The sequence below is a fragment of the Halichoerus grypus genome, chromosome 5 (assembly GCF_964656455.1).
Source record: "Halichoerus grypus chromosome 5, mHalGry1.hap1.1, whole genome shotgun sequence".
Classification (NCBI taxonomy): domain Eukaryota; kingdom Metazoa; phylum Chordata; class Mammalia; order Carnivora; family Phocidae; genus Halichoerus; species Halichoerus grypus.
The window spans coordinates 140293486-140312072 of record NC_135716.1 but is presented as its reverse complement, the minus strand read 5'-3'; the positions used below and the strand labels follow the sequence as shown (position 1 = coordinate 140312072).

General features: G+C 45.2%; 1 protein-coding gene across 15 annotated transcripts in view; it reads left to right on the top strand.

Annotated features, from left to right (window-relative positions):
* FGGY (FGGY carbohydrate kinase domain containing) overlaps positions 1-18587 on the top strand; it is a 426891-nt gene that overhangs the window by 303110 nt on the left and 105194 nt on the right. For 13 of the 15 annotated variants that reach the window (XR_013448163.1, XM_078073063.1, XM_078073070.1 and 10 more), the window contains 2 exons: positions 3363-3483; positions 9595-9689. Coding sequence is in view for 14 of the 15 variants with exons in the window: in XM_078073063.1 (XP_077929189.1) it covers positions 3363-3483; positions 9595-9689 (216 nt within the window). In the remaining variant the exon portion in view is untranslated. The remainder of the gene's footprint in view (positions 1-3362; positions 3484-9594; positions 9690-18587) is intronic. The other 2 variants (XM_078073069.1, XM_078073068.1) reach the window with 1 other exon arrangement.

The window sequence follows — 18587 nt, the reverse complement described above, 5'->3', positions numbered from 1 at the left end:
AAGACCGATCATTTGATAAGGCTTTATTGTGGGGCCAGTTGAATTGTGAGGGGTTCAAACCGTTTTTGCAAAGGTACGAGGCTGTGCTGATCTTTCAAGCAAAAATGTGCATTTTAATGAAGTAGTCTGATCACAGATATTTTCCCATGATGATCAACTTGAAAAAAAAAAATTTTTTTTTTTGTTTCACTGGCTCTGAATATTGCCCTAGCATCTACTTGCTGTGAATAGGTTAAAGTTAAACAAATTGCTCTCTATAGTGATATCTGTGGTTGGTATTTTGTAGGAATAGAATGAAAGAGATATTGTAATGAAGTTAACTTCGGACTGTGCGAAAACGCTCCATGAAGTAAAATTCTCTCTTGATCACACTTAATTGAAAGACTTGTCAAACAACCAGTTTATCCATAGCCTGTTCATCTATAGCTTTCCTTTCAGAATAGACCCTTAAAAAGTACTATTTGCATTTGAAGTCTCTCGATTTGCATTTGGTTCTGTACATTCCCAGTGGAATAGCCTAATTTTAATTTAAATTTCTCTGTGAAAACATTTTTTCCAGAAAGGTGAGCACAAAATCATTTTAGCACAAAGCCCTGTGGCAGGGCATTTAAGGAGGGTGGAACGTTTCAGAGTGGAGCCTGGGACACCCGAAGGGAAGGCCCTGTTGCTAGCTGCCAGCCTGAGTGGGAAATTCCAGCCAACAATGCCACACGGGGGAGTCGCAGGCTGTCACAGCCCCTCCCAAGGGAGTGCCTCTTGTTCTGATCCTTTTTTGCCTTTTCCCAAGGGAATGTGCTTTGTGTTACCCTCCGCTCTGGCCTGCTAATCACGTGAGCCACAGGTCTGTGGTTTTGGAAGTATCAGAAATACCAACTTTGCATGGTATTTCCATGCATATGGGGGTGGGGGGTGCAGCTATCCTCTCCCAAGGCAGACCCTACTGCCTCAGGCAAATCCCATAACTCCTACGTGGGGAAAACAAGGTGCAATTTTTGAGTTTGTCCTAAGATTAGCGAGGATAGCGCAGTGCATAGCAGAGTGCCTAGACTACAGCTAGTAACCAGAATAGCGCTCATTTCCACACCCCTTCCATGTACTCGGCACTCCTGTGTGTCTTGTACATACACTGTCTCCAGCAACAGCCGTGCAAGGCAGATACTAATATTTCGCCAAATGTAAGACCACATTAAAATTGTTTCTGCATGTTAACATTTCTGACAATTCATAGAGTTCTCAAACCCATGAATATGATATTACTATTACTTTTTTAAAAAATGAGGATTGAGTCTTAGAAAGGTTGGTTACAGGTTGGATTCCCAGAAGTACGTGAAATGTCTTAATGCCATCCTAGGTTTCTTGAATTCAAAAGCCAGGCTCTTGGCTACTACGGACTGCTGCCCCTCGAGCTGACTAGGCTGTCCTGCAATCCACAGACACCGAATGATCCATGGTAGACGTAAGGGCATCTGTAGGCCTCCCGAAATCATTTATAGTGCTATTTTGTAAGTGACTTTCTTCTGGAAAGGTCAGTAGGTTTTATCATATTCTCAAGAGGGTTCATGACCCCCCAAAAGCTTATGAAAGAACATCTGGGGGTAATCAGCCACATGCAATAAGCAGGATCTGGCCTTATACGGTACAACATGTTTTAATTTTTTTTAACACACTACATCTGTGGATTATTTTTGGAGGCCCAAGTTTTACCTAATCCATATTCTTACCAGATTCGCTAATAGCTGAAGGCCTTTGGGCTGGAACTGCTGTGCTTTTGCTCCCGAACTGCCCCCCCCCCATGTCTCATAATTTCCTCCACAGCATTCAGGATTTCATGACCCATGGTCCCCAGAACACCTTCTAGCCACTCCCTCTCCCAGAGGCACCCTCAGGAACGGGGGAGACAGCCCTCCAAGCTGCCTGGTCAAAAGAGGCTTCACTTGCCCTACATCTTACCCCCTGGGGACAGTGGTCAGGGGGACATCCTGACCACTTCCCAAATCCTCTTCCTTCACTTTGGTTAAGCCTCTGATACAGCCTATCCTCATGCTAAACTACCTCCTTCCCCTTCTCTGCACACTTGGGTACCACCTTCCCAGCAACACCGTCACACTGTCACTAAATCCATGACATTGACTCGAATCCTCTCTCCAGCCCCAACCCAGCCTTCTTGGTGGCTGCCCCATCTGTGGCCTCCAGATCCTTGACCTTCTCCTCCCTCTGCTTCATCAACTCACCCCCTTGTCCACACCTGGCTCTGTGTCATCCCTCAGAATTAATCACTCTCTAAACATCTCAAGGGCTCTGTCTCCACGAAAAAAAAAAACACACAAAAAAACAGGTCTCTCTCATTTCTCTCCAGAGCCCCTTTCTCAACCATTGCCATGTGGCTGCCTCCTAAAGTCATGTCACCGTTCATCTTTTTGGTTTTAATCCTTGACCCCAAGTAAATTAGACTTGTGAGCTTCTCGTTTTTGAACTTGCAAATAAACTAGGATTTTTAGCTGTTTGCATATCCTAGTTAAACCTAAAGAATTATACATTAACATTCACCCCGGCGACCCTACGGTGGTGTCATTTTCCCAGGCATCCATGATTTTTACTGAGTTGAGTAAATTGAGCAAGTCAAGGATGAGTATAGCACATTTTAGGGAGTTCCTAGCACACGAGGGCTGAAATGAAAATATGGCAGAACACTGAGCAAGCCAGAGGGTGTGATTTCCACGTCATCCCAGACCATGAAGGACTGACTAGAATGGGTTCTGGCTCCCGAAGCATCCCTGAAGAACCACCACCTGGTTCCAGGTGATAATAAAGGTCAGGTTAGCCCTTTGTCAGTCTGAAGTCATACTCTCACTTCATGCGATTAGAGTTCTCTTCCCGTTTCTGCTGCTGATGTTATTGGGTGCCCTTTTCCAAAGAACAAACCTCTTTAGTTCCTATCTCCGGAATGAAGACTGACTCAGAGACCCCCCTCCCCGCCGGCCACTTCCTCCAGTCCGGTCCCTGCTGGAGGATCAGGCCCACAGTGGGCACTCGGCAAATATTTGCTTCGGTGAACTCTGTTAATATGAACTGTGTGAACATTGTCAGTTGTTTTTGTCAATGTTGTGTAACTACTGATGGAAGCAAATGGTAGAGTAATTAAGAGGGTTTGGGAGTCAGACAGGCCCAGGTTGGAATTCCTGCTCTGTGACTTCATTAACAGTGATCAGAGGCAACCTGATCTCTCGGAGCTTCAGCTCTCCGAGACTGGGTGTGCGAAGCTCTCAGTGTGGTGTCGGGGGCTGGGCAAACACTTAGTAAATGTTCCAGAGCTTTTTCCTTGTGCTGCTATACTGATGCTTTCTTCCGCTTTTCCCTTTCAGTTTGGCACCCGCCTCATTATAGAGGTCATGGAGGCAGCCGGGCACTCTATCAGCACGCTTTTCCTGTGCGGAGGCCTGAGCAAGAATCCGCTTTTTGTGCAGATGCATGCGGACATTACAGGTGAGTCTGAGGAGGAAGAGAATAGGTCGTTTGGGGCCTGGCAGTAAATGTGCCTGGCTGACAGCTGGACACGGTTGGAAATAGCAGAGTGTAGGGGTATGTGCCAGATTATTTTGAATCTTTAGGTTAAAATGTATGTTTTTTTCCTTATGATAACTGTGAAGTATTTGTAGTCATGTTGGAGAAAGTGACTTCTCTGTGAATCCAACTATTGAATGATCCTGAGAAATGAGATGAGAAAGGTCAGCAAGGGCTAGGTCGTAACTTAAGTATTTATGGAACCGTCTGAGCACCTCTTCTAATGCACGCTCATGGGGAATATTGAAGAGACAGAGATGAGTAAGACAGGACTCCTGCCCCCAAAGATCTCAAAGTCTATTGACAAGGACAAACAGATGTGCAAATGTAGTGTGGCAAGAGCTCAGAGTAAGAAATGCACGGAGTTTTATGGAAACATAGTGGGGTACCTCCACCCTGGTTTGGACCTGTGACAGAGCAGGGCAAGTGGTCTGGAGGAAAGGACAAGGAAGCTGTCTTGAAGAAAGAAGTCAGAGTCCAACTGCTGTGGGAACAGGGGTCTGGCTGCAGATGGGAATTTGAGCCCTGAGATCCCAAGATCCTGTGATTCTTTCATAGCTCCTGACACAGAGAGAGAAAATCCAGAGTCGTGGGCTGATCCCTTTGTGATATGAGCACAGCAGAGCAGGATCCCTGGTGCAGATCCCTGGGCCTTAAGAAGGGGACCCCATTGGCCAGAGGCTTGCTGGTATCACAGAGCCGAGCCTGGACTTCCGTTCCTCTGGAACTCGTGGCCTCATGTCTCTTGCTCCTTTCTCCCCCGGTGTCTCCTGGAGCCTGGCATCCTCCCCACCCCACCCCGGGACCCACCCACCATGGCCAGGCGCCAGAGTGGGACAAGGGAAAGGAAACAAGGGAATGGACCCTGCCCACAGCCCCAGCTTAAACATGGCATGAGCCCATCCTTCAATGGCTTCCCTTCGTCATGGTCTCTTGCTGTCTCCCATCCTGTGGATTCCTTCCTCTGACAGCTGGGTGAGTCTTGATGCTGCCTCATCATATCACCTGTGCCCCCTCACACCCTGCAGATCCCTGCAGAGGAGAGCTATACCAAATGTCAGGCGCATAGTTAACCCTTGCACTTTGTGAGATCCAACTAATTAAATTACTTAGCCCCATTTTAGATAGAGGTAAGTAGACTGAGGCACAAGCCAGAGGACAGTACAAAAAAAAAGCACCTAGTCTAAGGGTAAATATATCAGGATGTTGAGTACAGAAATTACTACCATTAACCAAGTTCCCACTGTGTGTTGCTGGAGCCATTCTGTATACATTTAACCTCATGAACTGCTGAGAGGTAGAAATTGGTGCCTCATCTTAGAGACACAGAAACTGAGGCTCAGGGAGATCAATGAAATTGCCTCTCCAGAGTCAGACAAGAGGGGACGGGCGGTACCAGGACCGTGACCTGGGAGTGTCTAGGCCCAACAACCCCTACTCTGCACTGCCCATCCAGGTTTCTTAGCTTTTCTGAGCAATTCGTAATCATGTGATGATTACTCTTCCTTTACCAAAGAGTCCACAGCCTATGGATGTGGGCCATTATGAGGCAGAAAGAAGAAAGACCTAAAAAAAGGAGCCCAAATTACCTTGTAATTTTCCCCAAGAGAAAACTGATAACCACATTTTATCTAAAAGTCGGCCGGTCGGACAAGATTCACATTTAAAATGTGATCTGTGAGTGACTTCCCAATTTCTAGCCTTCTGATAGCCACGAAGCCTTCCTACCGGGATGCAGGAGGGGAGAGAAGATCTGCCTTGGCTAACACATCACCTGCGGGAAATGGGAAACAGGGCCCCGGGAGCAGGGCGGTATGAGTGACCCTGGGTCCTGACCGGGCACCGTGGCTCCGGCCTTAATGAAAGTGGGTCCTCTTCCAGGCCTCACGTCCCTGCGCTGACTCACAGCAGCTTTACAGAAAGCTCTGCTTTGGAAACTGTTCTTCAGGCTGTTGAATGAAAAGGCTGTTCATCGTTATTTGGATTCCGATTGAAACTGGACCCTTTGTCTCTGGCTGTGGACCAGTTACAGTTCCAGACAAAGGGACCTTTTCTTTGGCTGGAATTCCTCTGCTTTGGGAAGCTGTGACTGACAAGTGATGGCAAAGTGCATCTGCCTTTAAATGCTTTGGGTTCTGCTAAACTCATTAATGCATCAGATAAAATAGTTCACATTCCAGGCAGAGCTGCCTTCTTCCTCTCCTTCACCCAGCCGCTCAGAGAAAAGAACACATTTGCATTTGTTCCTGTAAAAGGCACGTACACAGCAGTGGGTGTATAGGTAGAGTCTTTGATGCCTTTAAATATTGTAATTGCTCTGGTTTTCCTGCAAAGAAAGGCTTAGAGAGGACCATGGACCTACATGAGTCTTAGGAATACCTGTCAAAAACACAATGGAATTTAGAAGGTTCTTTGGAGACTATGGAGTCGTGGAAAGAGCAGGGGATCCCCTCTGTGACTTTGGGCAAGTTCGTTTACCTCTCCCCAAGCCTCGCTTTCCTCTTCTGAAAGAAAGAATATTATTTCCCTCTAATAGATCATGCTGAGGAGTACCTGCTCGTGAGTTTGTGAGCACCAAGCTCTATGCCTGGCTCAAAGTCAGTGTTTAATACATGTCCGTTCACTTCTTCCCTTAAAGCAGCCCCATGCAAAAAAAAAAAAAAAAAGAGGTGTGTTTGAGGGGAAAAAAAAAGAAAAGCAGTTTAATATTTTGTAAGCAAATCTTTGCCATTTGGGGAGCAGGCTTCTCCGTGCAAGCAGGGAGAATGGGGCTTTGCCAACTTGGGAAAATGTCTTCTACGTGAGGAGGAAGAATCTCCCTGTACCTCTGGCAGTTAGTTTAACTGTGGTTTCAAGAAATACTTGGTGTGTACTAAGTAATTGTAGGTTTCCCCCATTGACTTGGGACTCAATGTTCCTCTGTCTGAATTTTGTTTTTTTCAGCTCTGGCAGTTACAGCAAGGGTTCTCCCCTTTCTGTCTTATTCATTATTTTCATCATTTGTCCCTCCATTTATTCACTCAGAAGCCGTCTCTGAGCACACCAGTGTACCAAGCATGAGCTTGGCAGGGGGATACAAAGAAGAACAATAATGTCCTGCCAAAAGTGTCATTGCAAAGAGAAAAAGTGCTCTTGGTACTCTGCCCAGTGTCCGGAGAGTAGAGTGGGGACCCAGGGGATGCTGGTGTCTGTATGAGTCAGGTCCAGGCAGGGAACAGATGACACACTCGAAGTTTGGAGAAAAGTCAGACAAAGGGTCTGTTTGCAGAGGTGTGGGCTGGTTGTAGGGAAACCCCGATGACCAGGCAGCCCCCTGGGGCCACCCACAGTCTTACCACCCCTAGGTTTGCAGGGGCCCAGCAGGAACCTAACCAACCCAACCTAACCAGCTGCATGAAGAGGCTGCCGGACTAGAGCTTGGTCAAGGATGCAACCATGAGGACAAGCAAGCCATGGGTGAGGTCTACCCATGCCAGTGTCCTGAGACCTACAGCAGCCTGGGGGTGGGCAGGGAAGAGGGGGGACTGACCTCAAGGAGAAGCAGAAGCAGTGAGTTGGTCCCCCCCCCCCCCCATGGCAGGGATGAGGAGAGGTTTTAGAGATCAGGTCAATATTAAGAATCCTAACAGCTAATGCTAATTTAGTGCTTTCTCTAAGCCAAGCACTGTTTTAAGTGCCTTACTTACAATTGCACTTTTAATCCTCTGAGCAGCCCTAGAGGGAGGTGGAATTTTAGCCCCATTTTGCAGATGGGGAAACTGAGACACAGAGGGGTGCAGTAACTTGCCTAGGATCACACAGCTAAGTCAGCAAGGAAGCCAGAATTCAAACTCTTCCAGTCTGGCTCCAGAGCACTTAGGGTGCAACTGGAGAGCTGGTGGGGGATTCATCGGGCTCACTCTGGTTTCCGGTTCTCAAGGGGAGGGGACTGACTGTAGGTCACTCCTCCCTGCTCAGAACTAGTTAGGCTTTTGACAGGGTCAGGAGGGGCTGGGAGGTGTTTGGAGGTGCTTGTGATCTTCTAAAAAGTGCCAGGTCCGCGGGGGCGGCTGTAGTCACACTCCCGTCTGCATCATCCCTGGATTCTGCAAAGGCATGCCGTGCTTTCCTGATTTGGCCAACACAGCCCTTCCGTGTGGCCCGGTGTCTGTCCTTCCCCTGTAGATGGTAGATGGGCACCTGCCCTGTCCCTTCCCCACCATTGCAGTTTCCAGCCCAGTGAAGTATGTGTAGAGGGCCTTCACTCACCATCAGTCTTCAATCTGACAGTAGTAGCCACCATTCCCAAAGGCTTGACGGAGGCTAGAGATGTGCTGAGCCCCCTACGGAGGCTAGAGATGTGCTGAGCCCCCTGTGTGCCTTCTCTCATGAATCCTCACCGCAAACGGTGCAGCAAGTCTTACTATCATCCCCATTTTACACACTGGGAAACCGAGGTTAACTGTTTGAGTAACTTGCTGAAGGACCCAGGGCTAGTGGGACTGGCTCTGAGCTTTTTTCAGAGACCCCACCCCTGTACTTTCCAGGAGAGACTCGGGTGCCGGCCCTGCGGTCTGGGGGCTGGTATTCCTGAGCCCTCTGGCTGCGTGTGGGAGTTCTGTTCCCTGACCCTTTGTCCGGGTGGCCCGGGCTGCTGACCCAGCCTGGGAGTAGCAGGAGGAGTCAGGAGGTAGTGGGACCCCAGGGGTAGATGTGTCAGGGAGGTCTTCCCAGAAAAGATAGGAAGACAAATCCAGTGTTTGGAAAAGTCAGTCTCCTGTCTTGAGTAGAGGAAGACTTTTAGGTCTGGCTCCAGAGCTTACCTCTGTGGAGTCTGCTGCCATCTCCTGATTGGCAAATGCATTTATATTTTGTATGTATTTTATTTATATTATACATATATACACATATACACATATAAAATCCTGAGAATTCTAAATTCTTTATATTCACCTTAAACCCACTGTGAGCCCTGGCATGCAGAGGGCTTTCTTGCTGCCTGGTGGACCACTGTTCGTCCTTCAGATACCCCCGTAACGCTCATCTCCATTCTGATGAACCTCCATTCCCTCTCCGGGAAATTTGTTCTTTCACCATTTAACCCCTACCATGTGCTAGATCCTGGTTAACTAGTCTCAATTCCAGGGATCCAGCCGTGGCTGAGACCCAGTGCTTGGCCTCATGGAGTTTCTGTTCTAGCAGGGGAGACAGATGGTAAACAAGAGAAATAATCATGCTGGGTGGGAAGATGCTGAGGAAACAGGGGGGGCATGAGGAGTATCGTGGGTAAGTTGTCCCTTTAAACCCAATGGTCAGGAAAGCCGCAGCGGGAAGGGGGTGTTTGCGCAAATACACGAAGGACGCAGAGGGAGTTGCTGTGTGGGCATATGGGAGGAAGTGACACAGACAGAAGGAACAGCATGGGTGAGGGCCCCAAAGCTGATTCAAGAAAACATGGAGGCCAGGCCAGCGTGGCCAGGAGGGGAGGCGACAGTCGGGGTGGGCACCAGCTCTGGAGGGCCTTGCCGGCCATCGTAAGGGCTTTGGCTTGTACGCAGAGAAATAAGAAGCTGCCAGAGGGATTAATCACACCCCCTTACTACTTCCCTGTTCTTGGTGCATCTCAGTTAGAGAACCAACCCCCTGCACCGTCGTTATCTCTTTCTCATCCACCTCCCCTTTGAGACCCAAAGAGCAGGACCGAGTCAGATTCATCTCTGCATTCGCTGGGCCCCTCGAAGCACTCCAGAAGTGTTTGTCGAAACGAACTTGAACCAAATGGCAGGTAGCAGCTAGCAGAAGCCTGGGAGATGTGGGCAAAGAGGTCTCATGAGTTGATATATGGGGTGGCAGGTCCCTTGGGGCTCCTGGCTGCCTTACCAGCCAGTACAGGCTGTGAAATCCTTTAGAATCAGGTCATGCCAAGGACCGGAGCACTGTGGGGACCGGGGAGCGGGTGTCCACTGCTGCCTTCACGCCACATCATGTCAGGTGTTTCTGGTGCTGGGGCTGCTGGCCGGCTCCCTAACCAAGGTGTGGCCTTGTCCTGTGCAGGCATGCCTGTGGTCCTGTCGCAAGAGGTGGAGTCTGTTCTTGTGGGCGCTGCTATTCTGGGTGCCTGTGCCTCGGGGGATTTCGCTTCTGTACAGGTATGTGAGGACCAAGGGGTGGGTCGTGGCTCCTCCCCTGTCTGAGGCTGTCCTTCCTCTTGACAGCAGCTCCCATATTGCAAAACACACATAGGATATAATTAAGAAATGATAGGTTCCAGCCAGGGAAAGCACAAACACTTCTAGCCTCAGACATATTTATTGCGGTTTTCATTTGACTTGGCCTCTCTTGGTGTTGGTCATTCTGTTCTTCTGTTAGTTTTCTTTTTTCTCCTTTAAAATAGCTCTTAAATGATTTCTTTTAATTTCCTGTTGACCTTTTTATTTTTTAATTTTTGTAGCAAATGAAACAGGTAAGTTTCGAAACTTAAGGTTTTCATGTAAATTTCAGATCTCTGTTTGCTTATTTCATCTCCACCTGCCACTTTCCAAATAATTTTGAGGGCTCTATCAATGAGGGACACAAATGAAAATGTTAGTTTAAACAAAAAGAATTAAAAGGGAAAATAAGGAACAAAGATATGGGAAGAAGGAAATAACTTGGTGGCGGAGATGGAGCACACAGTTTGATTCTGAGCTTCCTGGCAGCCAAGACAAAAATGAACACATGATAAGTTGCATAATTCTTGTTTCCAAAAAAGAGGAAACATTAGTGTCTTGTGGGAGAGGAGGCTTTTCCTGCAACCAAGTTGCAAAAGACATCTCACACAGTAGGTTTTACGGAGAGACTCTGAGTGGTAAAATAACAATATTAACAACAGGTTTATGAAAAGGTAGAGAAGCATCAGCGGAGGAGTCTGAGAGCGCAGGCTTTGGACTCCGGCTGCCTAGGCTGAGATCCTACCTTGACTACCTCCTAGCTCTGTGAGCTGACTATTCTGCTCTTCGCTCCATTTCTTTATCTGTAATAATCATCAGGAGCACATTATGAGTTCTTTCCCTAGATCAGGAATGCACACGTAGGCCCATTATTCCCGTTTTATAGTTGAAGAAGCTGAGGCATAAAGAAGTGATAGAAGTTGGCCTCCATTGGGACAGCTAGTAAATGCCAGAACCAAGGAGTCTGGCTACCCAGCCTCAATGGAGAATTCAAGAAATATTTGATCAGAGAGCTTAAATGACTTGTCCAGGGTCTCCAGGCCAGGATGAGAAGCTGGGTTTTCCACCAGTAACCCAGTCACTAGAGTGCTATTTATGTACCAAGAACTGTGCTGGGTGCTCTCCCTGTGATCTTCCTGACACCGTAACCTACACGGGCAGCAGAGGTTAGACAACAGAGATCCAAAAAGGTAACAGAACCAAAGGGGACACTATTAGAAACACAGGTGCAAAAATCTGATTCCACTGTCTGTCTGTGCACTTTGTACACATTTTGAGACGTATGGTACCCTGCACACTGTCCAAGCACTGGGAACTCATGTCTGTGAAATATCTTTCCCAAGGAATTGAGTCCACTCGTGAATGCTAAGTGGCTTTTAAATGAATTTGGTAATCAAAGATGGTGCAGTTGAATTCTCAGCGATTTCTGGATTTTCTGGTACTCTCTCAAAAACATCGTGTGAGCTTCTTTATTCTTTATTGTTGAAATGTCAATGATTTGTCAATTGTTATTTTTATGTATCTGTTTATGAAGATGTTCTCACCACTAGATGCCCTGCCTGGGACAAATAGTAGCTAAACCAAAACAGTAGAGATGCTCCGAGAGGCCCTGCATAGGATTGCATCATATTGTAAAATGAACATGTCCCCTCATGTGTCCTGTGTTGAAGCCCTAACTCCCAGTGTGATGGTATTTGGAAATTGGCTCTTTGGGGAGCTGACTGGAGTCAGATGAAACCGTGAGGGTGGGGTCCCCATGACGGGCTTAGTGCCCTTCTAAAAAGAGACACCAGAGAGCTGGTGCTTTCTCTCTCTGCCATGTGAGGACCCAGCCTAATGGTGGCCCTCTGCAAATCAGGAAGAGGGCCCTCACCAGAACCTGACCCCTCTGGCACCTTAATCTTGGACTTCCAGCCCCGAGAACTGTGAGAAAATAAATTTCTGTTATTTAAATGCCCAATCTATGGTACTCTGTTATGGCGGCATGAGCAGACTAAGGCACCTCATTTGATCTTGACAACCTCCCTGCCTGAAGGGTAGATGTTTTCATCCTTGTGTTCTATATGGAAGAAACCAAAGCTCAGAGGGGTGTTCAGTAATTTTCCCAAGACTACAGGTAATATGGGGCAGAAGCAGAATTGAAACTAAGGCTCTCTGGATCTATATCCCATCCTGATTTTTCATTCCTTTTATACTTGGTTCAATTTTCTTTCTCCTTTTTGTGTTAAAAATAGTTTTTGGCTTCGTAAATGTTTAAAGCTGTATTTTCTGAAAAGAAATGCCATCGGTCACAAATCAGGAGCTAGTCTGCAGCTTGAACAAAGAGTAGCGTGGGATGGGGCTGCTTCATCAGATAGATACGTAATACCATGACTTTAGGTACCTCAGTGGTATCTTGGTCAAATCTGGAGTTTCTAGCTCCAAGACGATTCCTCTCACATCTTTCCCTAAGTGGAAACTGAACTTAATTCCTCACTGACATCATCGTCACTACATGAGATTTTCCGTGAGTCTTCTGGAACAGAATCTTAGATAGGGTACGTCGAATATTGGGATTGGTGATTCAAGTAGCAGCTGCAAGTCTCACAACATTTTAAAGACAACCTCCTCTCTCTTATTAAACCCAAGGAAGTATGAGCCCCTTGTGACTGGAATTTCCAGGAGACACTATAATCTAGTAAAGAGAGCCCCCCGCCGAGAGAGCCCTGGAAGCTCCTCTGTCATTGTATCCCCAAGAGAATCCCGTCATCCTGACCCCTGTGCTTGTTGTCGATCTTCAGGCAGTGTCACCTGGCCTCTCCAGGTACTTGCTTTATTTCCTTACTTCCTGTTTAAAAAAGTGTTTGAAGAAGAATTGCCACTCACATGGGACTGTTGAGATAAAGAGCCTTGAAAACTCTAATGACCTGCACTCTAATGCCCCTGCTATAATTATGAACATTGCTGTAGTCATTACGTTCAGAACCGCTTTGGAAATGTAAATGCACATAGGCCTGTCTTCATTCACCCCTCTCCAAAGAAGAGGCACCAACCCGTGTGCCCCAGGCCTGGGGACGAGCTCAGGATTCTGGCAAGTTGATGTGAAACAGAATTGCTTTCTCCCTGTGATTCACATTTTTCAACCAGAACTTCAATACAGTTTGTTCTTTGAACTTCAGAGATCCTACTTGGTCTTCAAGGTGCCTGCTACTCCTTCCTTTAAGAAAATTGAGTGATTCCTGCCAGCAACTCAATGTTGCTTTCTCTTCTCATAGGCCACACAGCCGGTGGTTAGAGGGAGGATTTCAGTTTACACTACCATAGTGTGCAGACTTTGGTAGACCCAGCCAGAGTCATCTCCTCCAGATGAACGAAAGACTAGGAAGAGTTTAGAGGACCCAGGCTACAGACCAAGGAAAGCAGTCCTAGGGGAGACAGGTTTTCCCGATTTTCTGGGCCCATGAGTGGGTGTCTTTAGCGAGGGGTACAGCCCTGTGCCTTCCTATAGTGATACCAGTAGGTCAGAAGGATTCAGAGTTGCAGTTTTTACTTATAATAATTGCAAACCTGTCTATATATTGCAATTCTGGGGAAATTTTATCAGATGGCGAGGGATCGTGGATAGAATGTTCGGGTGGGATATTAAGGGGAGAGATTAGTCAGCATGACGTCCATTACTATTTCAAGTTTTGAAGCCTGCCCACAATGCCTGGCCTCCACTTTTTGTTCTTTTATTCGTTCATGTGGCCATCCTCATAGTCTCTCTCTCTTTCACTCCTCCCTGCTTCCTTCCTGCCCTCCCGTCCCTTAGACATCGAAAGCTTCCTGCTAGTCCCACTTTCAAATGAGGATTTCACAGAGGGTACTGATGCAGCCATCCATCTGTATTAAAGAACAGAATGACTAATAGTATCTTAAAGAGTTGTCTCTCTCTCGAAATGGTGTTCTCCATTTAGTAGTTCTCAAAACTCTACCTCCAATAGATAGTGCGGTGAGTATCATGGCACGGTTATCTTCACGGATGTCTCAGATCCGCAGCTTAATCAGTAAAATGGAATCAAACCACAGAGATGTCACCTCATGGTAAAAGTTCAACTATTGAGTAAGTGGGAGGGGACGCAAGGGGGTGTCTTCCTTCCTCCTTTTATTCACGGGAATATGGAATCCACGCAGTCTTGACCTCTGTGACCTTTCCATCTGACCACTCCTGATCTCCCAGAAGTCACCCCTCCTCACTCCCTTGGCTGTCCATGCACTACAAAATGATTCTCTAATTCTGAATGTCCTAGAAAGCAAATAATTGTGATTAGAAAGTTGGGAGCATCCCATAACCCTTCTGCAGGCTCCCAGGCCCTGGAAAAGGAGCAAACTGGAAAGAAATACGTCCATGAAATACCAATGTGCTCACATTCTCTAAGCACAGGCGGTAGTGAAGTTCGAAGAAATGCCAAGGATACATGAAACAAGAAACCAGTTTCAAGATGCTGTGAAAGAAACTCAGTCAAAGGGCAAAGAGGCAGAAATACAAAATGACTTTCCACTTTCTGCTTCCTGCAGGCTCCTGCAGATGTCATTAGCTTTCTGTAATTTCTTATCTTAAAAGACAGGGCTTTCTTCTTGTTGTTGTTCCCAATCTATTTATATGAAAAAAGCTTTAATTCTAACAGTGCTATTTATGTGGACACTTGCTCCTCCCACCCGCCCAAAAAAAAGCAGCAGAGGAAGCCTCTGAAGCAAAAGTCAGCAAAAGGGGACTGTGACAAGAGATGAAGGAGAATTCCCCAATCAATGTAAGGCGCGTACCAGTATAAAGAAAATAAGCCCTTGGAATCAACCAATTAATCAAAATCTTTCTTCCTCCCACGGTGTGAGGGTTGCCGCCTCTGTAAGCCATTGACTCCATGTGTTCCCACCATCAGCTTTCCTTGTCACGTCCCAGACGGACTCCTGTGTCTTGCAGACCAGTATGTGTAAGTGGCCTGTTGAGAGCCGTGATTACTCACCCTTTCTGTGCTGTGCGCCCACAAGAGAAATCATCCTCACTGACCACAGTGGTCTGCCCTCGAGGTCAGGCCTTGCAAACATCCTCATCGCTTTGCTGAAGCCTCTCCTTCTATTCTTTTTTTAAAAAGTTTACTTCCTTCAGAGCCAGTTATATTCATCACCTATTCTGTGCTTCAAAGCCTGTGATTTCATATATGACACAGTACGTCTTCATTCTGTTTTATTCTGTGGGATTCCACTCTCTGTGAGTTTGAGATTCATTTGGCTTTCTGTCACCAGCTACTTGCCCGTTTTACATTCTGCAAAGTAAAGCTGATGATTGTGATTTTAGTTGCTGGAGGTTTGGAGAGACTGACAGATCATGGATGTTCAGAAATTGGAAACCGTCCCATTTCTTGGCACATTCAATCTTGATTTGCTTTTTTTTTTTTCCTTTTCCTGGGCTACAAGTCATTAGTCATGTTCAATGGGGAAAAAATAAGAAAATTCAGTGAAGCTGAAAGAAAAATCCAAACACACTGATCTTACTACCCTAAAATCGCCAGTATGGAAGATTCTGGTTTCTATACCTTTAGTATTTTTATACATACTTTGAAACTGCTTTACACTTTTTTAAATTTCAAAAATGTGTTCATACAATGCATCGTGTTCTGTAGTTTGTCTCTCCACCCAAAAATATGTAGTAAACATTCTTATTTGTCATTTTTATGGATTGCATAATTGTATATCCCATGGAATATATCAGTGCTTATTTCACCAGTCCCCTCGTTTTGAATATTTATGTTGTCTCTGTTGGTTATAAAGAATGCTGCAGCTGACATCTCCATAGCTGAATTTTTGCAGATACCCTAAGTTATTTCCATAAAATAAATTAGGCAAATATAATTGTTTGGCCAAAAAGTTTCCCAACTTTTAGAATTCGGATACGTACGTATTAACGCCTTATCCTCCCACCAACGGTGGATGAAAATCCAGGGCTCCCATTTCTGGTGTATGAGGAGTCTGTTGTTGTGAATTTTAGCTCCATCTAGCTTTCTTCCTCAGGCCCTTTATAATCCTATTCATTTCACATATGGTCCTGATATTATCAACTTTCTTTAGTAGCCTTTTGCCCTTTGCTGCTTAAGCATGTGTTTCTGGAGATAGGAGACTCTGGTTTCTAATTAAATAGATTCAGATTTCTGATTGAATTTTCTGAGTGTCCTGTCCCATATGTCAATGCCTCATAGAAAGTCAACAGAAAATCCTGGAATGAGAATTAGTAGTTTAAAGAAGGATTAAATTAAGAATGTGATGCTGGCCCTAACATTCATTATACTTATTGCCACACCTGGTTAACAGTACATTCTTATCTTTTCAAGAATCACTCCCTCTCTCCCCCAAAAAAGGGGGGGGCAACACATTCAGGTTCTAATTAATTGTAAATCTCCTGTTCTACTTTGCAGAATGGAATCATGGATATAAAAGTCAAAATATTAGCTCAAAATTAGAATTCTATTTTTAGGCAATTATTTCAATAGATGATATATAACATTCGACTCTCCTGCTCCTTACAGGGTGATCTAGGAAGAGGGCCTGTCACTTTCCATCCCTTACCATTCATACAATCTTTGTGGCAATGAGTGGGTGTGTAACAGTCCCTAGTGTGCACATGAGACTCTGAAACATGGAGACATAATCAAGCCGTACTCGATACAAAGTCCATGTTTTTTTTATCCCATCAAACCATATCCCAGTAAATATATACACTTTGCCCAGGAAAAGCGTAGATTCCAACATGGCAGTGCAGCCGACCTTCACCGGGTGGTATGGTTTATAGAAATTCTCAGCAGCACACATTTGTCATCACTGTTTGGGTATCAAGTACAGAAATAAAAATAAGTATGCCCTCTTTGGTTTGGAAATTTTCTGATTCCTTTGCCTGGAGAAGACTTCATACCATGCCCACCAGTATTGTTTTGTTTTATTTTATTTTATTTTATTTTATTACTTATTTTGCTTTTAATCATAATCCACCCATTTACTTTTTATAGAGGTAGATACAGAAAAGCACTTTGATTCAGAGCTTTAATCAAGGACACTTTATACTATTGTTATTAACACAAAAATTTAAGCTAACATTTTTTTTTCCCCAAATATGTCCCTCCCCTTTTTTTAGTTAGGAACTTAAGAATTGGACTTTTTATAAAAGCAAACAATGGCCAAACCTCTCCTGAGCCCTTTAGAAACCCAGAATGATTACAGAACTGTATTTCTAAAATAGAGTTTACCAAACTCTTTAACTTGTTTTGTTTAAGACGACATTTCATACTGGTTCAAGTTTGAAAAGATATATAAGATCTTTCTATGGAAACAAATACTTGCAAGTAGTTGACTTCCCATTGTAATGATCATTCATAATAAAATTCCCTTTTGGAATAAACTGGAAATGAATAGGTTGCATATAATTTTTTTTTCCATCACACTGTGGTAACTAATGAAGAGCAGATCCATGCTCTGTAAGTTTAATGTTCAGAACAATAAATTGGGCTATGGACCCAAATAGGAGACCAGGAAAGACAAGACCTTTAGTTAAGTCAGGAATTTTCCATAATTGGGGAAAAGGCCCTAAAAGATGACACACACGATACTCACATACATACACATGTATATACATGTCTGCATACCACATGATGTTGGACAAAGTTTGATTCCAAGTCATGGGATGTACAGAGGTTGTACTGAAGTCAGTGAAAGAGTTTTGGTTGCAGCATTGAGGCAAGTGATCAAGAAATATTCAAAAATTTAAAAAAAAATTGCGCTTGTTTATCGGAGGTATCTGGGACTCTGCAGTGAGCCATAGGAAAGGACCTTGTGTTCAGAAAGTTGAGTGGCATGTCTTTCATAACATGCATATCCAAGAAATTCGAACATTTAGAAATTTGATACCACGTTAAAAGTCGTATATGAGGACATTTCCTATCCTGTTAGAATAATTTTACAAATGAGGCAGCAGAGGGGAAATGACTTACCAAAGCCAATGGCTAGAAAGGGATCGAGCCAGAATCTAAGGCTTAGCTTAAGATTTCAAAGCTAAGGGTTATTCAGCTTTGTCACAAATGGAAATGGATTCTTCTGGGGCTGAGTGTGATTGCTATTGTTTAAAAAACTAGTACCAGTTCAAAAAACTAGTTGTTGACAGGGCACCTGAGTGGCTCACTCCGTTAAGCGTCTGCCTTCAGCTCAGGCCATGCATGATCTCAGAATCCCGGAATCGAGCCCTGCATTGGGCTCCCTGCTCACTGGGGTGTCTGCTTCTCTCAGGCTCTCTCCCTCTCAAATAAATAAAATCTTTTAAAAAATTAAAACTAAAAAACTAGTTGTTTAAAAAATAGACAACTAGAATTTGGATGTACCTTAAAATGTCACTGTGTTAGTCCACACCTCCACAGAGGGCACTCTCAAATTAGGATAATTTTAGAGAATTTAGTAGAGAGACTGTTCACAGGACTGTAGACCAGGGCATGGAGAAGTCACAAGGGAGGATGTGGTACCCTGGGGTTTGTAACAGTTGGACCTTAAGAGGTGAAGAGCACAGTTGCTGGAACCCCAGAACAGAGGCCTCTGTGGAAACTACTGAGTCAGCCTGCTTGTCAGTGACTGTGGAAGGAAAGAGCTGAGTTACTGACCTCCTTTTCCTCCCACTTTCTGATTTACAGCTGGGTTCCCCATTGGCTGGACTCAGAGTCAGAGGGAACTCATTGATATAGTTGGTACAAGTGAGCCTGGCAAGGCCCGGAGAAGGGTGGGGAGGGGGTCTCTGGGAGCACATGCAAATGACCAACACAGTCATCTAGGCTGGGCTATTAGGTTGGT